The sequence below is a fragment of the Natrix helvetica genome (assembly GCF_964273705.1).
Source record: "Natrix helvetica genome assembly, chromosome: 13".
Taxonomy (NCBI): Eukaryota; Metazoa; Chordata; class Lepidosauria; order Squamata; family Natricidae; genus Natrix; species Natrix helvetica.
This window is the reverse complement of record NC_138557.1, coordinates 4,890,627-4,913,976: the sequence shown is the minus strand read 5'-3', so window position 1 is coordinate 4,913,976 and position 23,350 is coordinate 4,890,627. Positions and strand designations below refer to the sequence as shown.

Here is a 23,350-nt window from a genome sequence, read left to right as displayed (position 1 = left end):
TGGGTGACTTTGGGCCAATACCCAGGAGACTGGGAGTTCTAGTCTCGCCTTAGGCATGAAAGCTGGCTGGTTGGCTTTGGGCCAATCACCAGGAGAGGGTGAGTTCTAGTCCCGCCTTAGGCATGAAAGCTGGCTAGGTGACTTTGGGCCAATTACAAGGAGACTGGGAGTTCTAGTTCCACTTTAGGCATGAAAAATGGCTGGTTGACTTTGGGCCAATACCCAGGAGACTGGGAGTTCTAGCTCCACTTTAGGCATGAAAGATGGCTGGTTGATTTTGGGCCAATCACCAGGAGACTGGGAGTTCTAGTCCCGCCTTAGGCATGAAAGCTGGCTAGGTGACTTTGGGCCAATCACCAGGAGAGGGTGAGTTCTAGTCCCACCATAGGCATGAAAGCCGGCTGGGTGACTTTGGACCAATCACCAGGAGACTGGGAGTTCTAGTCCCGCCTTAGGCATGAAAGCTGGCTAGGTGACTTTGGACCAATCATTAGGAGACTGGGAGTTCTAGTCTCGCCTTAGGCATGAAAGCTGGCGAGGTGACTTTGGGCCAATCACCAGGAGACTGGGAGTTCTAGTCCCACCATAGGCATGAAAGCCGGCTGGATGACTTTGGGCCAATTGCCAGGAGACTGGGAGTTCTAGTCCCACCTTAGGCATGAAAGCCAGCTGGATGACTTTGGACCAATTGCCAGGAGACTGGGAGTTCTAGTCAGGGGTGGGTTGCTCCTGGCATTACTGCCTTTAGGCAATATATACAATTATAATGATGACGATGATGTTTGCACTTTTGTATGTTAACACCTTGGACGCCTAGAGAGCAAACTGCTCAACAAAAACGATACAAACATTTTTATACGCCAGTTGGAACATCCTTGCTTTATTTCCAATCGAGTGAAACAAATAGAAACTGTAGCAACTAATTAAAGAGATGACTTTGGTGAGAAAAAATATGTAGCATTTTAAAAGACCCACAAGATGCATAATGGCCACAGTTGACTGCTTTATAGAATATAGAATAATGGAGTTGGAAGGGACCTTGGAGGTCATCTAGTCCAACGCCCCCCCAAAGCAGGAGACCCTACACCATTTCTGACAGATGGCAGTCCAGTCTCTTCTTAAAAGCCTCCAGGGATGAAGCTCCCACAACTTCCGAAGGCAACTTCTATTCCATGGGTTGTTCTCACTGTCAGAACATTTCTCCTTATTTCTAGGTTGACTCTCTCCTTGATTAGTTTCCATCCATTGTTTAGTACTTTCCCACTTTAAGGGGAACGTTTTATGTTTGCAGCGCTCGTCCCACTTTGCAAAGTCAAATAAAAGATGAAAGGCACCCAAAAGCCCCTAGAGCCCAAAACTACTGATAGGGAAGTTGTAGTAGTCCCTATACCTCTGGGAATCCTCCCCCTCCCCTCCCGAGGAGTCTGCAAGGCTCAGTTTTGTATTGTGCTGCAGAGGGTTGCATGGATTGGTTGAGAAGAGGCGAGATCGGCGCGCTGATTGGCTACATCTCAGAAGAGAAGGCGAGGAATAGAGATAGGAAAGTGTAAAGTCTCTGCACCCTTCACACATTGAAAGCAAAGCATGAATCTTCACGTGGGTAACAAAAAGCAAAATCTATGCACAAGGCATTACTCAGGACGAGGAATGGCTTTCTTTCTTTCCCTCCCTCCTTTCTTTTTCTCTTTCTTTTTTACTCTCTCCTTTCTTCCTTTCACTTTCTCACCCTTCCTCCTCTTTTTCTTTCACTTTTTCTCTATCTTCCTTTTTTCTTTCCCTCTTTTTGCTTTCTTTCTTTCCCTCCTTTCTTTTGCTTTCTTTCTCTCCCCCTCTCCCTATCTTTCATTTTCTCTTCCTCCCTCCTTTCTTTCTTTTGCTTTAATTCACTTTTTCTCTTCCTCCCTTTCTTTCTTTTGCTTTCTTTCACTTTCTCTTCCTCTTTCCTTTCTTTCGCTTTCTTTCACTTTTTCTCTTCCTCCCGTCTTTTGCTTACTTTCCTTCCCTCCTTTCTTCCTTCCTTCCTTTCTTTCTTTCTTTTCCCCTTCCACCCTTATTCATTCATTCGTTCCCGGATTTCTGGCTTGATTTTTTACACGCCTCCATTCTCAGTTCAGGGGCGCCTCCCATCTGCACTTTCATTCTTTGCTTTAGGTTTTTAAAGGCGCTTGAGGAGGAAGGCGGAAATGACGGCAGCGGGGCTCCTCTCAACTCCTGCCTAGCTCTAGGGAGGGTGAGGAGGAGGAAAGGACCGGAAGTGGCGCCGCCAAAGGCTTCCGCCGCGGGCAGGTGAAGCAGCGGAGCCAGGGAGGCGGCCGGGTCTCCGGGGCTGCTGCGGCCGCGGAGCTTCGGGGAGCCTCCGAGGCGGGCATGAGGCGGCGGCCGGCGCGGCCCGGGCCGGTGAGAGGAACCGGGCTGGGGAGGGGAGGGGCAGGAACGGATGGAGGAGAGCCACGCTTCCCCGCCCTTTGCGAAGCGCAAAAGTGGGCGTGGCGGGGAGGCGTGGCTTTCGCGCGGGAGGCGTGGCCGACGCGGAGATTGACAGTCGGGCTTCTGCCGGCGGGATGGGAGCGGGCTGCTTCTCCAAGCGGGCGCCCTCGGGTTTCGGGGACTGCCGCTCCCATCGTTCCCAGCCGAGCTGATCGTTCATGGGGGGGGGGGGAAATCCTTCTTGCTTCCTGCCATGCGAAAGGGGTGATGAGTCCTTTCAAGTTGGGGGGGGGGAGGTTCAAAGGATGCTGAGCCGGATTCAGGGGCGGCTGGGGATGATGGGAGTTGTTGCTTTGTGTTTGGAGCATGGAGTAGGAGTTAGGATAGATTCAGCCCTTGGGTACGTGTGTGTGTGTGTGTGTGTGTGTGTGGTGTGTGGCAGAGCTTTTAATCTACCGTAGATGCATTGGATTGATCTCTTGCTTTTTGCACAATGGATGGCAGGGCATGGAGTGTTGTGTTTGTCTCTGCAACAACAACCCTGCAAGGGAGGCTGGGACCGGTCTGAAGTCACCCATGAAAGCCATGAAAGAGTTGAGTTTATGCCAACCACTAGAAGAAGAGGGGGAGTTCTAGTCCCGCCATAGACTTGAGAGCCAGCTGGGTGACTTTGGACCAATCACCAGGCGATTGGGAGTTCTAGAGCTCTTAAGCATCAAAGCGAACTGGACTTTGAGTCTATCACCAGGAGATGGTGAGTTCTAGTCCTGCTTTAGGCATGAAAGCCAGCTGGGTGACTTTGGGCCAATCACCAGGCGATTGGGAGTTCTAGTCCTCTTAAGCATGAAAGCCAACTGGGTAACTTTGAGACTATCACCAGGAGACGGTGAGTTCTAGTCCCGTCCTAGGCATGAAAGCAAGCTGGGTGACTTTGGACCAATTACCAGGAGACGGTGAGTTCTAGTCCCGTCCTAGGCATGAAAGCAAGCTGGGTGACTTTGGACCAATTACCAGGAGATGGGGAGTTCTAGTCCTGCTTTAGGCATGAAAGCCAGCTGGGTGACTTTGGGCCAATCACCAGGCGATTGGGAGTTGTAGTCTTCTTAAGCATGAAAGCCAACTGGGTAACTTTGAGTCTATCACCAGGAGACAGTGAGTTCTACTCCCGTCATAGGCATGAAAGCCAGCTGGGTGACTTTGGACCAATTACCAGGCGATTGGGAGTTCTAGTCCCGCCTTAAACATGAAAGCCACCTGATGTCAGGCCTGGAAACTATCTGACACCTGAGTGACTTTGGGCCAGTCCATTTTGAGCCGCCTTGAGTTATTTAAAAAAGAAAAGTGGGGTAAAAATAAATAAATCTCTCCTGTAATATCACAGCATCCGTGTCGTGAGGCTAAAATAGCCCTGCTTTCTCTCTTCTTTTAGGCTGGCTGATCGCTTGAGCCCTTCGGTGTCTTCCTAAATATTCACTTCACCTTCAGAATTTTTTTTTAAAAATGGCGTTCGTTTCAACCCAAGGGCCCACCGTGGTCGACCAGACCACCTTAATGAAAAAATATCTCCAGTTTGTGGCGGCTCTCACCGATGCCAACACACGTAAGTTTTGTTTCCGTCGCTGGTTTCCTTTGGGCGCAAACGTGCAAGGATGCAAACTCAGATTTTTCTGCAGTGGTGTCATTTCCGGTCTTCTTGGAGACGTAACGGAGAAGCAAATGATGATCTCTCTTTCTCTTGAACCCCCACGAAAATCACATGGGTGTGAGTGCGTGGAGAGGAGTGTGTGTGTGTGTGTGTGTGTGTGTGTGAAGAGGCGTGGCTGGGAATGGTGACCTGTGATGCCTAAAGCGGGGGTCGTGTGAGCCAAAACTGATAAGATCTGATTGCTTCTTTCAAGGGGTTCAAATGATACCTCCCTCCTACAGGTAAGTATATATTTCAACGCCTGCCTTTCATTCTTGCTTTGCAGCCGATGAAACGAAACTGAAGATGATGCAAGAAGTTAGTGAAAACTTTGAGGTAACCGTCCCGGTTGAGAGGGGAGGGGGGGGTGCTTGATAGAGCTGGACATTGGGGCCATTGTTGATTGGGGTTCACTTCCTGGTTGGAAAGTTTTTTATTAGAAATCTGGGGAGCTGCTGGTAGATGTTGGAAAACTCTTATCATGACTACAAGTAACATAACAACAGTCCCCCAATATTTATGCGGGCGTCACAAAGAAGAGGGGGTCAATCTCTTCTCCAAAGCACCTAAGGATCGGAAAGAAATATAGGTAGTCCTTGACATTCAACCATTCATTTAGTGACCGTTTAAAAGTTAATCGGCACTGAAAAAAGTGACTGATGACACTTGCAGCATTCCCTTGGTCACATGATTAAAATTCAGACGTTCAGCCACGGACTCACAGATATGACGGTTGCAGTTTCCCGGGGTCATGTGATTCTCCTTTTGCAGCCTTCTGGCGAGCAAAATCTGTATTCTCTTGTCCTGGTTTTGGTTTGACAAATTCCAATAAAGAAAGAAAATAAATAAAAGTGAAGCCAGAGTCACTTAACAGCCGTCTCGCTAACTTAACAACTGCAGAGATTCGCTTAACAACCGCGGCAAGGGAAGTCGTAACACGGGGGCAACATCCACTTGACTTGTTCTCGCTTAGCCACAGGAATTCTGGGCTCAATTGTCGTAAGTCGAGGAGTACCTGTAACGGAGGCTGGCTGGGGGAATTCTAGGAGTTGGAAGTCCACCCATCTTAAAGTTGAGGTTGAGAAAGCATCGGACTTCTATAAAGTATGGAATAAAATGTACAAGTGGCTAGAAAACAGAAGCCAAGACAGACAATAGAGAATACAAATATATGGAGATATAAATAATGAATACTGTTATAAGTGTTAATACTAGGTTTGTGAAATTATAGGACAAGGTTATAGTGAGAGGAAGGCAACGCAGAAGGGAGAATTATAAAAGCCAAGAAGGAAAGCTGTTAAATTACTGTATATTGTTATGTATGTTCTGTGTTTTGTTTTGTCTTATTGTGTGTTTTTTTCTTTGCTGTGTCTTCCCTCTTGTTTTTAAAGGTTAAAACATTTAGTAAAAATTATTTATTAAAAAAACAACAAAGGAGATAAAAAGAAGTGGAAGAGACAGTACCTATGATAACAAGGAATTTGAACTGGGTTAAAATAAATATTAGTGTTTTACCTTTTAGTCCATAACGTGAACAATTAAAGGATTGGAGAAAAATGAAAAAGAAAAGAGAAAGCAGTATTTTACACCCTCCGCGTGGTTGGACCCCCCCCCCCAAAAAAAGTCTTTTATTTTTCTCTTGCTAGAATGTCACTTCATCTCCTCAATATTCCACATTCCTGGAACATATCATCCCTCGCTTCCTGACGTTTCTCCAAGATGGGGAAGTCCAGTTCCTGCAGGAGAAACCTGCGCAGGTATGCTACAGGAATAATCAGGCTTCGTTCAACTGGGATGGCTTTCAGCCTCTTTCATGGGCCTTTTTTCAAGCAGCTGGCTAAAATCCATGCTGTCCAAACAGCCAAAGAGGGGATGAATTTCCAAAGAAAAACAGATGTTTCCTTGTCTTGTAGATCAGGGGTGTCAAACTGGATTTCTTCGAGGGCCAAATCAGCATTGTAGTTCTCCTCTGTGGGCCAGTCGTGGTGGTGGGGGAGATGGAACGGCTGCCTCCTGCAGTACCCTGCTAGCCAAAACAGCGCATGGGTCTTACATTTTAACGTAAACATGTTTATCATTCAAAAACCAAGTTCTGTTCCTTGTTTTTTTCTCTCTCGCCTTCTGCAGCAACTGAGAAAATTAGTTTTGGAAATAATCCACAGAATACCAACCAACGAGCATCTGCGCCCCCACACCAAAAATATCTTATCTGTGATGTTTAGATTTCTAGAGGTAATCCTGTTTGATTCTTCTCTTCGCATTTTTGTTCCAAACAGTTTGCAGTATGCGGTGCTGATTTTTGCTATGTAATAAGCCCTTTTCCATCTCTCTTCCACCCTCATCTTTAGACCGAAAATGAAGAAAATGTTCTTATTTGCTTGAGGATAATTATTGAGCTTCACAAACAATTCCGGCCGCCCATCACACAAGAGGTAAATAGTTCCCTGGCCAAAGTTTTTAATTCAGTGACCTGCGGTTGCGTGGCATAGTCAAAGCTCACCAACTTTTGGGGGGTTTCCACGTGTAATCTTTGGGGGGGGGAGAAGAAAGTTAAGGTAGGGTGGGCAACAGGTCTTGGCTTGTGATCTCCTCAAGCAGCAGATCCTGGGACTCGGTTGGACTTCTTTGGTTTGGTTTAGTTTACTTTATTGTCATTGCACCTTGTCCAACAAAATTAAATGCCACCTTCAGGGTACATTATAACTATAAAAATAAAAACACAAATACACATCCTCCACATGCTATATAATTGAAGTTGAAAACCCCTGATATTGCATTAATATTGCACTATACTGTAGAATTCAATAAAAGTTACTGCTCTGAGATAGAAGCTGTTTTTCAGCCTATTTGTCCTTGTTTTTATTGTCCTGTACCGCCTGCCAGATGGTAATAGTTCAACAAAAAAGGGTGCCCAGGATGAGATGGATCTTTAAGGATGTTTCGGACTTTCTTAAGGCATCGGGAGCTATAAAGCTCTTCCAAAGAGGGGAGGGGGCAGCCCATGACCCTCTGGGCAATGACGTTGACCCTCTGGAGTGCTCTCCTATCTGCCACTGTGCAATTGGCAAACCAGACACAGGAGCAGTAAGTTAAAATACCCTCTTATGGTGCAGCGGTAGAAGGTCACCAGCCTTTTTTCATTCAATTGTTGTTTCCTGAAAAACAACAACTTCTTCTTCCAAGGCTAGAATGATTTCAGATTTGGAAATCAAATTTCTCACAACGCTGTCCCCTTTTCTGGCAGATTCATCACTTCTTGGATTTTGTGAAACAGATTTACAAGGAGCTTCCAAAAGTAGTGGTAGGTCGTACGATGATGACATTTACGTTCTCCTTCTATGCTGCATGAAAGTTTCATCGGAAAACCCTTGGTCTTAGTCCAGCAGCCCTGAATCGCTAAGGTTCCTTTACTGTTGGGCTGGTTTCCCTCAATTCCTTATCCCAGAATCCATCCGTTCCAATTTAACTTGCGCATCGCAGCCTGCGATCGGCAGCTCGAGTGACGCTTCGGTTGTGTTTCTTAACCATAGAATCGGTACTTTGAGAATCCTCAAGTTGTGCCCGAGAACACCATCCCTACCCCAGAAATGGTGGGCTTGATCACGACGGTTGTAGTGAAAGTAAATCCGGAGAGGGACGACAGCGAAACCAGATCGGTGAGTGCCACACCAGTCTTTGTTGCAGAAGTGGCAGAACCTGGGGGCAGAGTCAAAAGAGGAATTAGTCTAGAATCCCTACGTAGTCACAAGCGAACTAAGCCTTAACCTCCCTTGAGTGCTACTGATTATTACCTGTCTCCAAGCGGGTGCTGACCATGAGTTTAGAAGATTCCTGTGCATAGGGTGTTTAGCAATAAATCACTTTAATTGGACCTTCTTGTGTGAACCTGGCCTTATGCCACCTGGCAAGAAAGGTATGCAGAGAGAGATGGGTATTCTGATCCAGGCTTCCTTAGAAAGCAAGAATGAAAGTCTTGGTCCCGACAAAACCTCTTTTATTTACACAACTGTGAATTCCTTTCATTCAGAGTAAGCAAGGCTTAGTAAACAGTCTTTCAGAGGAATGTTTATCTACACACACCTTATCTCGCTTGGAGTGCTGCCAGATAACTAGTTTCCAAATTAGTCTAGGGCAAGGCAACACTTGGCACAGAGTCTCTTATAATCCCAAACAAAACTTTCCAGACTCAAATGAACAAATTGTTTCCTGCAAAAGCCCACTCCCCGTTTGTTCCTCTTTTGTTTCCTACGAGAGGGACCAATCACCTCCAAGGTGTGGCTTTACTCCTAAGTCAACCTTGCTTCCTTAGTTGTTCTTGTCTTCTGGCAGCTCTGCGCATGTGCACACTGGGAACAGGCTCCAGCTGTTCCTCTGCCTCACTGCTGGCTAGCTCCCTCTCTGCCTCCGACGCAGAGCCCTCGTCTGAGCTTTCCTCAGCCCCCAGGACTGGCCCATGTTCCTCCCCAACCTCCTCACTGTCTGACTCTGCTGCCAGCTCTGCTGGCCACAACAAGGGCGATAAGAGGAAGGAGATGTGTAGGAGAAGAGATGAGAAGAGAACCTAGGGTGGAGTTAAAAGAGGAATCGGTCTAGAATCCCTACATAATCACAAACGAACTATGTCTGAAGTCCTTTGAATTCTATTGACCATTCCATTTTTTAAATCCTTTTCCAGCACGCAGTCATTCCTCGTGGCTCCCTTTCCTTGAAAGTTTTAGCAGAACTTCCTATAATCGTGGTCCTCATGTATCAGGTTTGTATGAAACGATGTTCACCCATGTCTAAATTCCCATACTTCCCCCACTGCTTTTTTCTTCTTTCCCTCATCTTATTGTTCGGAGTATAAGACGCACCGCAGTATAAGACGCATCAAGATTTTGAAGAGGCAAATTGAAAAAAAAAGTTTTTGCACTCTGTAGACCTCCCAAAAACGGCATGCCGACCCTTTAGGAGACTTATAGAGGGCTGCTGGGGCCTGCCCTCCCCCCCCTCTCAATGAGCAAAACTGGTTCATTTTTCATGAAAATGGGCCCGTTTTCTGTCAAAAAAAGAGGCATGCATGGCCTTTAGGAAGCTTATAGAGTGCTCCTGGTGGCTGCGGAGGGAGGTTAAAAATGAGCAAAAAACGGCCCATTTTTCACTCATTTTTGCCCTCCCCAGCCCCCAGGAGCACTCTGGAAGTCTCCTAAAGGCTCTGCATGGCCATTTTTGCGAAGGGGGCGGGCTTTTGGGAGGCCAAAAATGCTGTATTCGGTGTATAAGACGTACCCAGATTTTCAGCCTCTTTTTTTTGAGGGAAAAAGGTGCATCTTATACTCTGAAAAATACGGCAGGTGTAATTTTGTGTGTATCTGAACATTGTTGCTGCCCTCCTCAAAAAAAAAAAGGGAAAATAAAAGGTGGTTTGGTTATCCTTGCCTTAACACACCACTTTGTTTTTTCCCTTAGCTCTATAAGCTAAATATTCACAACGTGGTAGCCGAATTTGTGCCCTTGATCATGAATACCATCATTATTCAGGTGTCCAACCAAGCCAGGTAGGTATAAGGGACTAAAACTTTTAACAAACTCTGAACTGTGTAAACAGACGTATTTCTATATTCCTTATTCTATTCTACTCTATGTCTATTCCATTTCTATTTCTATATTCCTTCTATTCTTTTCTATTTCTTTTCTATTTCTATTTCTATATTCCTATTCTATTCTATTTCTACTCTGTTTCTATATTCCTTCTATTCTATTCTATTTCTATTTCATTTCTATTTCTATATTCCTATTCTATTTTATTTCTATTTCTATATTCCTTCTATTCTGTTCTATTTCTATTTTATTTCTATTTCTATTTTCCTTCTATTTTATTCTGTTCTATTTCTTTTCTATTTCTATGTTCCTATTCTATTCTATTTCTATTCTATTTCTATTTCTGTATTCCTATACAATTCAATTCAATTCTATTTCTATATTCCTATTCTATTCTATTTCTATTTCTGTATTCCTATTCAATTCAGTTCTATTCTATTTCTATATTCCTATTCTATTCTATTTCTATTTCTGTATTCCTATTCAATTCAATTCTATTCTATTTCTATATTCCTATTCTATTCTATTTCTATTCTATTTCTATTATTTCTATTTCTATTCTTTTTCTATTCTATTCTATTCCTATTATTCCTATTCCTATTCCTATTCTTTTCTATTTCTATTATTTCTATTTCTATTCTTTTTCTATTCTATTCCTATTATTTCTATTCCTATTCCTATTCTATTCTATTCTATTTCTATTTCTATTTCCACTCTATTCTCATGATCAAATGTGCCTCCTTCCATAATTCAGGCAGAATAAAAACTACAATAAGGAATTGTACGCCGACTTCATTGCTGCCCAGATCAAAACGTTGTCCTTCCTGGCTTACATTATAAGGATTTATCAGGTAAGCCTGGTCATCGGATGAGCCAATCCCACCCAGTCCTTCCTCTTCCTTCCTCTTTTAAGTTCCCCTTCATTGGGGATGTAAACAACAGAGGTCCCATCCATCACAGGGAGGTGCATTTTCTTTTCTTTTTCTTTTTCCTCGCCTCGCCAGGAGCTGGTAGCGAAGTATTCCCAGCAGATGGTCAAGGGAATGCTGCAGCTACTGTCCAACTGTCCAGCAGAAACGGCGCACCTGAGGAAGGAGCTGCTCATCGCAGCCAAGCACATCCTCACCACCGACCTGAGGAGCCGTACGTACTTTGGCCCTCTTCAGATGGTTGCATGTAGTCCTCGACTTACAACCTCGACGTGAGCCCAGCGTTTCTGCTGTGAAGCGAGGCGCTGGTTGAGTTGAGCTTTGGCCCCTTTTTACGGCCTCTGTTGCCCTCATTGTGAAGGGAATCGCTGCAGGTGGTAAGGGAGGACCACGGCGGCGGCGGGAATCTGGCTTCCCCCATTGACTTTGCTCGTCACTAAAAGAGGATCACGTGACCTTGGGACGCAGCAACCGTCATGAGCCGGGGTGGCGCAGTGGTTAAGAGGCAGTATTGCAGGCTACTTCTGCTGACTGCTGGCTGTCGGCAGTTCGAATCTCACCAGGCTGAAGGTTGACTCATCCTTCCATCCTTCCGAGGTCGGTAAAATGAGGACCCGGATTGTTGGGGACAAGAGGCTGACTCTGTAAACCACTCAGAGAGGGCTGTAAAGCAGTATATAAGTCTAAGTGCTATTGCTTTCCTTCCTTCCTTCCTTCCTTCCTTCCTTCCTTCCTTCCTTCCTTCCTTCCTTCCTTCCTGTAAAAGAATGGTAAAGCAATATATAAGTCTAAGTGCTATTGCTATCCATCCTTCCTCCTTCCTTCCTTCCTTCCTTCCTTCCTTCCTTCCTTCCTTCCTTCCTTCCTTCCTTCCTTCCTTCCTTCCTTCCTCCCTCCCCACAGTGGTTAAAGTGAAGTATTGCAGGCTGACTGTCCCCACAGCTAGGTGTTCAAATCTCACCAGGCTCAAGGTCGACTCAGCCTTCCATCCTTCCGAGGTGGGTAAAATGAGGACCCAGATTGTTGGGGGCAAATAGGGTGACTCTGTAAACTGCTTAGAGAGGGCTGTAAAACCACTGTGAAACAGCATATAAATCTTATTGCTATAAGTATGAACTACTTGGCAAGCCTCTGAATTTTGATGACACAATCATGAGGAAGCTACAAAGTGTGAAAAACGTACCTCCTAAGTCACCTTTTCCAGCACCGTCGTGACTTTGAACGGTCCCTAAAGGAACCGTTGTAAGTCCAGGACTACCTGTGCCATCTTAAGTTAATTGAAGCATCTTAATTAAACCCTGTTGCTTTCCTTACGACCCTCTCATCCTGTTGCAAATTTTTGTTGCAGAGTTTATCCCGTGCATGGACAAATTGTTTGATGAATCCATACTCATAGGCTCTGGCTACACGGCCCGTGAAACGCTCAGGTGGGTAAACGCGCGCTACTACCTGGAGGCCTTTACTTACCCACTGCCATGATTCACTTAACAGCGGTGGCCAGAAAGGTCATAAAATGGGGTAAAGCTGAACAAACGCCTCGCTTAACAACAGAAATTTGGGGCTCCATTGTTGCCATGCGTCGAGAACCATCTGTAACATTCAACCCTGTTGAATGGGGTTTGTTCCCAGGAAAGCACAAAACGTTGGCTCACGACATAGGGCCCCACCCGAATTAATATTTAAGTAATTTAATATTTCATTTTACTTACCGTAAGTAAGTCTTTTAATTGCATGGACCAATTGGGAGGACCCCGCGTCCGTTAAAGCCAAATGTTCGCGAAACCCAACGTTACGTAAAGCCCGTGAATGTTACGTAATGTTCATAATATTTATGTCATGTGCTTTACAATTCCCCCCCCCCCTTTAGGCCCCTTGCGTACAGCACCCTGGCCGATCTGGTCCATCACGTCCGGCAGCATTTACCCCTCAACGACCTCTCCCTGGCTGTCCAGCTCTTCGCCAAGAATATCGATGACGAATCTCTGCCCAGCAGCATCCAGACCATGTCGTGCAAACTTCTGCTGAACCTGGTGGATTGCATTCGGTCCAAGAGCGAGCAGGAGAACGGAAACGGCAGAGATATCCTCATGAGGATGTTGGAGGTAGGAAGGCTCGTACGAGGGAACGAGGGGACCACGGTGGTGGGAATGCTAGCCTGAGATGAAAGAGGCAGAAGACGACCCCTTTCTAACGGTTCCCAGAGTCTATACTTTGTGGTATTTTATGTCTAACCTCGGCAACTTTTTAAGACCTGTTGTCTTCAACTTCAACGTGGCTGGCTGGGAGATGAAGTCCGCAGAGCTTAAAAGTTGCCACGGTTGGACAATCCAGCTTTATGGAGATGGTAGCATGCTTTAGTTCGGCAAGATTCTTCTATAGGTGAGAAACAATAAACCAGTCGGCTTGAAGGAATCACAACATGTTCGGAGCTAGGCTTCCCCAAAAAGCACGAGGCAGAGTCCTGGTCCTGACAAAACCCCTTTTATTAAACAAATGTGAATTTCTCTCATTCACATTCAGCAAAGGCCTGGTAAATAGTCTTTCAAAGAAGTATTTATGACCACAGAGCTTATCTAGCTTGGGAAGCTGCCATGTAAATATTTTCCAAATGAGGTTCTGTGCAAGGAAAGACTGGGCACAGAGTCTCTTGAGATTCACGGACAGATCTTCACACTCCTGAAACGAGCGAACAAATTGGTTCCTGCAAAAGCCCATTCCCCTTTTGCTCCTCTTTTATTTCCTATGGGAGGTTCCAATTACCTTCCACCTGTGACTTTACTCCTAAGTTGACCCTGCTTTCTGAGCTGTTTTTCTACGAGCTCTGCGCCTGCGCACCCTGGGAACGAGCTCTGCGCCTGCGCACCCTGGGAACAGGCTCCAGCTGTTCCTCTGCCTCACTGCTGTCTAGCTCCGTAGGCGCCTGATCACTGCCAGATGGCCTTGGCCCCATCTCTGCCTCCAACGCAGAGCCTTCGTCCGAGCCTTCCCCAGCCTCCAGGACTGGCCTGTGTTCCCCCACAACCTCCTCACTGTCCCACTCTGCTGGCCACTGGCGGGCCACAACATATGTCTTCTTTGGCGCCTGACAATGAAGGGGGCATTTAAATGACTTCAAAGCAAAAGGAATTCCAGCTGCTTCCTTCCTCCACCCCCTATGGTACTTTAATGCCAGTGTTATTCCTGATCTCCCTTCCTCTTCTCCTTCTCCTCCTCCTCATTCCTTAGGTATTCGTCTTGAAATTCCACACCATTGCCCGCTATCAGCTTTCCATTATCTTTAAAAAGTGCAAACCCCAGTCAGAGCTGGGGGCAGGAGAAGCCGCTTTAACGGGCGCACCGGCAGGAGGAAATGCACTTCCGGTTACGGTGCCCTCCCCTGCGCCCACCACCCCGGTAGCCCCAGCTTCAGGACCGGTCTTTGAGAAGCAAGGGGAGAAGGAGAAGGAGGACAAGCAGACTTTTCAAGTCACCGATTGCCGGAGCTTGGTGAAGACTTTAGTCTGCGGGGTCAAGACCATTACATGGGGCATCACATCTTGTAAAGCCCCCGGAGGTAAAACTGACTGATGTTTAATTTTAATTTAGTTTAATTTAATTTAAAACTGACTGTTTAATTTTAATTTAATTTTTCTTTAAAAAAAAAAGAAAGCAGAATGTCTCTTCAAAGATATTTGTTGCCTGCCCAATTGAAGGTGGCATCTTTTTATTGCATTAAGATGTTGGAATAAATTAATTATGCTGGATAAATAGAACAAATGGGGCAGCGCTGTTTTATTGTTATGCAAACTAGTGATCTTTTACGGTTAAAATAAAACTCTGATTTCAGGGATTTCTTCTCTTCCCTCTGTTTTTATTTAGAAGCCCAGTTCATTCCCAATAAGCAGCTTCAACCTAAAGAGACCCAGATCTATATAAAATTGGTCAAATATGCCATGCAGGCTTTGGACATTTATCAGGTATGTATCAGGATGGATGCGGCTTATAACTCTAGTTTGGAAGATGATTATAGGTGGTTCTTGACTTATGACTGCAATTGGGATTTGGAACTTTTGGTCACTATGCAGTGCAGTCATTAAGTGAATCCTGCAACATTGTACAACCCTTTTTGCCATATTTGTTAAGTTTGTTATCTCTCTATGTCTGTCTGTCTGTCTGTCTGTCTGTCTGTCTGTCTGTCTGTCTATCATCTATCTATCTATCTATCTATCTATCTATCTATCTATCTATCTATCTATCTATCATCTATCTATCATCTATCTAATCTATCCACTCATCCACCCACCCACCCACCCACCCATCTTGCTATCTATCCATCCATCCATCCATCCATCCATCCATCCATCCACTCACCCATTCATCCATCTCTCCATCCATCTCCATCCATCCATCTCTCTCTCCATCCATCTCTCTCTCCATCCATCCATCCATCCATCCATCCATCCATCCATCTCTCTCTCCATCCATCCATCCATCTCTCCATCCATCTCCATCTATCTGTCTCTCCATCCATCCATCTCTCTATCCATCCATCCCGCTATCTATTGGTTGATGCTTTATCTAAACCTATATATTGGTGATGACCTCTGTAGGTTCCATATGCTGAATCAAGAAATAACAAAGCTCAGTGTTTTCTCATTAAAAGTCATTAAGGACTCCTTATTTTAATTCTGTTAAATTTATCATTTGCACCCAGGTCCAAATTGCCGGGAATGGGCAGACGTACATTCGGGTCGCCAACTGCCAGACGGTCAGAATGAAGGAGGAGAAAGAGGTCCTGGAACACTTTGCTGGGGTCTTCACCATGATGAACCCCCTGACTTTCAAAGAGATCTTTCAGACGTCTGTCCCTTACATGGTGGAAAGGATCTCCAAGAACTACGCGCTTCAGGTAATATATTTGGTCTACTTCACAGTGACCGACCCATGAAACTAGGCATCAAAGATCAACCATTCTTCTCCAGCACCGATTTCTAACAGTCAGGGGATTTTATTCGGAGCACATAGTTGCAGGGAGGCTTTGCACCAGACGTGGTTTTCAGCAGGTTCCGACCAGTTCTGGAGAAATTAGTGGAAATTTTGAGTGGTTTGGAGAACCGGCAAATACCACCTCTGGCTGGCCATGCCCCCATCTATTCTCTGCCTCCCGAGTCCCAGCTGATCGGGAGGGAATGGGCATTTTGCAGTAACCTTCCCCAGGAGTGGGGAGGGAATGGGCATTTTGCAGTATCCTTCCCCTGCCACGCCCAGTAAGCCACGCCCACAGAACTGGTAGTAAATTTTTTTGAATCCCACCGCTGCTGTGCATCCGAGATTGGACTGTGACCGTCACGATTGAAGATGAAAATAATTGAAGTGGGAAGATCTCTCTAAAAAGATCCACACCCAACTGATCTAAAAGAGATTCCCCCCATCCCATAACAACAACCCTGTGAAGTGATTTGGGCTGGTCCAAAGTCACCCAGCCAGCTTTCATGGCTAAGGTGGGACTGGAACTCTGAGACACCTGGTGACCGGCCTTAAAGTCACCCAGCTGCCTTAGATGCCTGAGGCAGGACTAGAACTCACTGTCTCTTGGTGATTGGCCCAAAGTCACTCAGCCATCTTTTATGCCTAAGGCGGGACTAGAACTCCCAGTCTCCTGATGATTGGCCCAAAATTAACCAGCTGGCTTTCAGTGGGACTAGAACTCACAGTCTCCTGGTGATTGGCCCAAAGTCACCCAGCCAGCTTTCATGCCTAAGGCAGGACTAGAACTTACCAGTACTTGATTTCTGGCCTGTTACCTTACCTGCTGGACCAAACTGGTTCTCAATTTAACATTTTTAATATTTTAGCATTAACGTTGCAGTTTTGGAGGGAACTAAAAATCAATTGCTTTTTTCTCTTTTGACAGATCGTTGCAAATTCTTTCTTGGCCAATCCTACGACGTCCGCTTTATTTGCCACCATCCTGGTGGAGTATCTGCTTGACCGATTGCCTGAAATGGGTTCCAATGTGGAGCTCTCCAACCTGTATCTCAAACTCTTCAAGTTGGTCTTTGGTTCGGTTTCGCTCTTTGCTGCGGAAAATGAGCAGATGTTGAAGGTAAAATTGCTAGAGAAATGGAGAATGACCACAATAGAATAGAATAGGATTCTTTATTGGCCAAGTGTGATTGGACACACACGGAATTTGTCTTTGGTGCATCTGCCCTCAGTGTACATAAAAAGATAAGATAGATTCGTAGAGAATCATAAGGTACAACACTTAATGATAGTCATAGGGTACAAATAAGCAATCAAATCATACTAGGAATCAATCAATATAAATCGTAAGGATACAAGCCACAAAGTTACAGTCATAAGTGGGAGGAGATGGGTGATAGGAACGATGAGAAGACTAATAGCACATTTTAGGGCACGGTTTGTTGAAAGAATTCAACAGGCTGTTGATTAAATCCAGAACACCTTAACACGTCACCTTGACGTTAGGAAGTGAGGTCTCTGTGTTGAATAGACCTATCAAAAGCTAGAGAGGAAAATAATAGCAATAGCACTTAGCACTTAGACTTATATACCACTTCATAGTGCTTTTACAGCCCTCTCTAAGCGGTTTAAAGAATCAGGCTGTTCCCAAAATATCAGCATACCTTCTGGCAGAAGCCACCGGAACCAAACCCCTTTTTCAAATAGATTTTTCGCTAGAAGCGAATATTTTTTTCTTTTATCTCTGACTTTCTTTGGGATTTGTTTCAGGATGACTATCTCTCTATCCTTGTATTTTAACATTTGCCCCCTTTGTGCACTCAGTATCTCATCTCTTGTAGCATTTACCACTTAGACTTATATACCACTTTATAGTGCTTTTACAGCCCTCTCTAAGCGGTTTAAAGAATCAGGCTGTTGCCCCCAACAATCTGGGTCCTCATTTTACCCACCTCAGAAGGATGGAAGGCTGAGTCGACCTTGAGCCGGTCAGCTTCGAATTGCCAAACTGCAGCTAGCAGTCAGCTGAAGCAGCCTGTAGTACTGGACTCTAACCACCGCAGATTAAAATTGGCATCCACTTCTCCTGAACCGGCTAAAATCCCACCCCTGACACTCATCTCAATCAATGACTTTGGGCAGTTTGCCATTAAAAATTTTTTTTACGATCAAAACCATAATTTTAAAACAGTAAAACACATTCGAAATAAATAGACTCGGCGACTTACTTAACCGTTCTTGCAGGAGACGCTTAACCTGCGATCCAGCGTCCCGACCATTTTAGCCATTCAATGCTTCCTCCAGACAGATAACTAGCAAACGGGTTTCATTTTTGACTTGGTCAGTAATCGCCCCCCACCTTCCTTTCTGTCTTTCAGCCACATCTCCATAAAATAGTCAACAGCTCCATGGAGCTTGCGCAGACGGCGAAGGAACCTTACAACTACTTCCTGCTGCTGAGGGCCCTTTTCCGATCCATCGGGGGAGGCAGCCACGATCTCTTGTATCAGGAATTCTTGCCCTTGCTGCCTAACCTATTACAAGGTCAGTAATACTCTAGGATTGGGGTCCCCAGCCCCATGCCTGTGGACTGGCCACTGGGCCACTGCATGCCAAAAACTGGGCCGCTCGAACAAACGAAGCCCCGTGGGATACAGGCAGCACTCAAAGCCACGTCCCCCTCCAGTCCACACAATAACCTCTGTCCGCGGAAGCGGTCCCTGGTGTCCCAAAAGGTTGGGGGCTGTTACTCTAAGCTCATCGAGCACCCTCCCCCATCCTCCTCCTGCCGCCCTACAGGTGGGCCTCGACTTCACAGCCGGTTCTTTAGTGGCCGTTCGGAGTCACCAAAATAGCAATAGCACTTAGACTTATATACCTCTTCACAGTGCTTGACAGCCCTCTCTAAGCGGTTTACAGAATCAGCATATTGTCTCCCAACAATCTGACTCCTCATTTTACCCACCTCGGAAGGATGGAAGGCTGAGTCAATTTTGAGCCGGTCAGGATTGAACTGCTGGCAGTGGAAAGTCAGCTTGAACGTCTGCATTCTAACCACTGTGCCACCAGGGCTGGCTGGCTGGCTGGTTGGCTGGCTGGCTGGCTGGCTGGTTTCCTTCCTTCCTTCCTCCTACCTACCTACCTACCTACCTACCTACCTACCTACCTACCTACCTTTACAAGCAATAGCAGACTTATATACCACTTCACAGTGCTTGACAGCCCTCTCTAAGCGGTTTACAGAGTCAGCCTCTTGCCCCCCAACAATCTGGGTCCTCATTTGACCCACCTCAGAAGGACGGAAGGCCGAGTCAACCTTGAACCTGGTGAGATTTGAACTGCCAAATTGCAGACAGCTGGCAGTCAGCAGAAGCAGCCTGCAGTACTGCACTCTAACCACTGCGCCACCGAGGCACAACGAAAAGGGGGATTTCCAACCCAAATTCCAACTTCTGATGACTGCCTCCATCCAGGGTCACATAACTAAATTTTGGACACTTAGCACCAAATTTCTGGCCATTTGCAGCATCCCACAAGCACATGACCACGTTTTACGATGGTTTTTTTTTTTTACCAAAACTAGCCTTGGTCAGAACAGGTGGTAACTATGAAAAACAGGCCAAGGTCCTTTTTTTCAGTGCTGTCATAACTTCGAACTGTCACCAAACGATCCGTTTGTAAGTCGAGGATTACCTGTATCTCCTCCTTACGGTTTGGGGGTGGGCTAGATGATCTGGCTTTTGCTCCTTGTCTCTCTCCAGGTCTCAACATGCTCCAGAGCGGTTTGCACAAACAGCACATGAAAGATTTATTCGTCGAGCTCTGCTTGACCGTCCCGGTTCGCCTCAGCTCCCTCCTCCCTTACCTGCCGATGCTGATGGATCCCTTGGTATCCGCCTTAAATGGATCCCAGACGCTGGTCAGCCAAGGCCTGCGCACCCTGGAGCTGTGCGTGGATAATCTGCAGCCGGATTTCTTGTACGATCACATCCAACCTGTCCGGGCTGAACTGATGCAGGTAAAAGGTGTCATTCCGTGAACAGCAACCTTTGCTTTCGTTACCGTATTTTTTCAGAGTATAAGACGCACCTTTTTCCCGCAAAAAAGAGGCTGAAAATCTGGGTGCGTCTTATACACTGAATCCAGCATTTTTTGCCTCCTGAAACTCCGCCCACTTCACCAAAATGCCCGTGCATAGCTTGTAGGAAGCTTTTAGAGAGCTCCTGGGGGCAGAGGAGGGCAGAAATGAGCAAAAAAACAAGCCGTTTTTTACTCAATTTTGCCCCCTGCAGGCCCCAGGAGCACTCTATAAACCTCCTAAAGGGTATGCATGCCCTTTTTCTGACCAAAAATGGGCCCTTTTTTGCAAAAACGGGCTCTTTTTTGCTTGTTTTTGCCTCCCCCCGGAGCACTCTGTAAGCCCCCTAAAGGCTATTCATGCCTTTTGGTGGGTGGGGGGGAAATCGGCCCGTTTTTGCAAAAAACTGGCCATTTTTGGGAGGTTTGCAGAGTGCAAAAATCTTTTTTTTCAATTTGCCTCTTCAAAATCTTGGTGTGTCTTATACTCTGGTGCGTCTTATACTCTGAAAAAGACGATAATTCAGAGAATTAATCTCTGAATTAACCATCTCTCAGATTATGATTGAAAGTGGATGATGGTCTGTTAAACAGAACAAGCAAGCTTGCTTTCTGGCGAAGCTGCTGAAAACTGGAAACGGTTGGCAATTAGTCGGAGGGAGGGAAAGAGAAAGGTTTGGCCTCTTTGAGAACTGTTGAATTGTAACAGGGGAAGTGTGAAACTGTAGCTTGCATGAATTCCTGCTAGCCAGGATGAGTAGTTCATTGTTACGGCTAAAACATGAAGAACGGTTGCAGGAACTGGGCATGGCTAGTTTAATGAAAAGAAGGACCAGGGGAGACATGATAGCAGTGTTCCAATATCTCAGGGGTTGCTCCAAAGAAGAGGGAGCCAAGCTATTCTCCAAGGCACCTGAGAGCAGGACAAGAAGCAATGGTTGGAAACTAATCAAGGAGAGAAGCAACCTAGAACTAAGGAGAAATTTCCCGACAGAACAATTAATCAGTGGAACAACTGGCCTCCAGAAGTTGTAATGCCCCAACACTGGAAGTCTTTAAGAGGCTGTTGGATAACCATTTGTCTGATGTAGTGCAAGTAGAAAAATAGGAACCACCTTTGGTGGGAAGGTAACAGCGTTCCGTGCGCCTTCGGCATTGAGTCATGCCAGCCACATGATCATGGACAGCGCTGGCACTTCGGCTTTGAAACAGAGATGAGCACCGCCCCCTAGAGTCGGGAACGACTAGCACAAATGTGCGAGGGGAACCTTTACCTATACCTATATTGCGTTGAAGAGCTATGAAGGTTTGGAAAACTCATCCTTCTGAGCTCTCCCTTAGAGCTTTCACCCCCTTGCTTCTTAGGCTCTGTGGCGGACTCTGCGCAATCCTGCCGAGACTATTTCTCACGTGGCTTACCGCGTGCTGGGAAAATTCGGTGGAAGCAACCGGAAAATGCTGAAGGAGTCCCAGAGGTTGCACTACGTGGTGACCGAGATTCAGGGGCCTAGCATCACGGCGGAGTTCTCTGACTGCAAAGCATCCATTCAGCTGCCCATGGAGAAAGTAAGGCCTACCTTGAGTTCTTTTTGGATTGAGCATTTTCAGCCTGAAAAAAAATTGCATTCGCATACAGATTCTGGTAGAATTCTGCGGTGGCCTGGAGATGGCGCTCTCGCCTCACAATCGGGAGGCTGTGAGTTCAATCCTAGGCAGAGGCAGATATTTCTCTCTCTCTCTGTCTCTCTCTCTGTCTCTGTCTCTCTCTCTCCAAAATGAGAATATATCTGCTGAACAAAACTCCGCATTGGTGACAGGAAGGCATCCGGCCAGTAAACACTCCACTCCATTCACCCTGCAAAGGGATTATGGGGTCGTTTTAAAGACGTTGATGGGAGCATATAAAGATATCATTCGGAAAATCTTAAGATTGTGCCGAGATGGACAGACTGACTTTAAAAATAAAAGACAAAAGAAGACACAGAATATTACTTGACATGGAATAGGTTTTATGAGTGGTTACCGACAGGAGGTAGAAATTAGACGACCAAAGATCACTGCTATGTATGAATTAAACAAAAAGAGGATTCATCATTATAAATACGGCGATATAATCAACAGAAGCATAAATAAGCCAATATAAAGACAAATTTCGCTAAAATTACTCTGCTACATTTCTACTATTATTAAGTGTGTGTGTGTGTAAAAGAAACAGACATTGCGATCTCCAGACCTTTAAAATATATTGCTCACTTTAGCTTTCGTTAGCCGCTGCTAACATCGTCAGGGTGTAAGAACCATTAAAGAGATAACCTGCCTTTATACACTATTAATCATTTTAGCCATTGTGCGCGCGATAGGCCCATCCACCCGCCTCCCACCTGTAATGAGCTTTGTTGGTTTGACATCAGGCATGTTAATCGATGGCCAAATTGATTAATAGTGTATAAATTGAAAACGTCTTTAATGGTTTTTACACTCCGACGACGTTAGCAGGGGCTAACGAAAGCTAAGCGAGCAATCTATTTTAAAGTTCCAGAGATCGCAATGTCTGTTTCGTTTATAACGACACCCGGGACTCCTATTTTTAGGATCATTCGCAATATACTACGCGCTGCATTCAAAAATGTTTTATGAATAAAAAAAGATGACCATGATGATATAGATTCTGGTAGCCCCGAATGTCTCAATTTGGGTCAGATTTGACTTCTGGTGAGAGTTATTCCTGGTGGCGCAGTGGTTAGAATGCAGTATTGCAGGTTGACTCTGCCGAGTGTCAACAGTTTGATCCTAATTGGCTCAAGGTTGACTCAGCCTTCCATGCTGAAAGAGCAAGGGTTGGGTGTTTTCCAACGTGGTGGTGCTTTGGGGTTTTCGACCGGTTGACCAAGAAAGATCCTTTCCCATCATCGTAGGCCATCGAGACGGCCTTGGACTGTTTGAAGAGCGCCAACACGGAACCCTACTATCGGAGGCAAGCTTGGGAGGTCATCAAATGCTTCCTGGTCGCCATGATGAGCCTGGATGACAACAAGCACGCTTTGTACCAGCTTCTTGCCCATCCCAAGTAAGGACACAGGTGGATCCGTAAAGGAGAATATCTGGAGCTCCGAGTTGACACGAAGGGTCCTTGGTGCTCTCCGAGCTGGCTTGTTTTCTGGCAGACGTTTCATGACCTGGTCATGTAACATCATCAGGGCTAGGAAGGAGGGGGATTTGAGGAGAAGACGAGAACCAAGGAGTCTCTGGTGCTCTCTGAGCTTGTTTGTTTTCTTGCAGATGTTTCATGACCCAACTAGGTAACATCATCAGTGTTAAAGTAGGAGGTGGAGGTGGAGGAATGTGGGGTCCTTGGTGCTCTCTGAGCTTGGTGGTGGTTTTCTTGCAGACATTTCATGACCCAACTAGGTAACACCATCAGTGTTAGAAGAGAGAGGGATTTGTGGAATGGAAGAGGAGGAGAGAAGGAAGAGTACTGCGAGGTCCTTGTTTTCTTGCAGACGTTTTATTACCTGACCAATTGATGTCATCAGGGTTAGGAGGAAGGGAGGGGGTTTGTGGAGAGGAAGAAGGCCAGACAAGGAATAATGGATGGAAACTGACCAAAGAGAGATTCAACCTAGAAATAAGGAGAAATTTTCTGAGAGTGAGAACAATCAACAGGCGGAACAGAAGTTGCCTTCAGAAG

At 45.8% G+C, this 23,350-nt stretch overlaps 1 protein-coding gene across 1 annotated transcript in view; it reads left to right on the top strand.

The window, feature by feature from the left end:
- The first annotated feature begins 2,151 nt into the window (after positions 1-2,151).
- Positions 2,152-23,350, top strand: part of TRRAP (transformation/transcription domain associated protein) — a 98,857-nt gene continuing 77,658 nt past the window's right edge. Inside the window, 22 exon segments of the mRNA XM_081965686.1 lie at positions 2,152-2,397; positions 3,857-4,027; positions 4,398-4,447; positions 5,758-5,868; positions 6,239-6,343; positions 6,460-6,543; positions 7,356-7,412; positions 7,642-7,767; positions 8,787-8,864; positions 9,560-9,648; positions 10,446-10,542; positions 10,696-10,834; positions 11,969-12,047; positions 12,488-12,722; positions 13,846-14,173; positions 14,479-14,576; positions 15,314-15,508; positions 16,514-16,705; positions 17,964-18,129; positions 19,347-19,603; positions 21,028-21,228; positions 22,578-22,729. Coding sequence (XP_081821812.1) covers positions 3,928-4,027; positions 4,398-4,447; positions 5,758-5,868; positions 6,239-6,343; positions 6,460-6,543; positions 7,356-7,412; positions 7,642-7,767; positions 8,787-8,864; positions 9,560-9,648; positions 10,446-10,542; positions 10,696-10,834; positions 11,969-12,047; positions 12,488-12,722; positions 13,846-14,173; positions 14,479-14,576; positions 15,314-15,508; positions 16,514-16,705; positions 17,964-18,129; positions 19,347-19,603; positions 21,028-21,228; positions 22,578-22,729 — 2,939 coding nt within the window. The 5' untranslated portion in view covers positions 2,152-2,397; positions 3,857-3,927.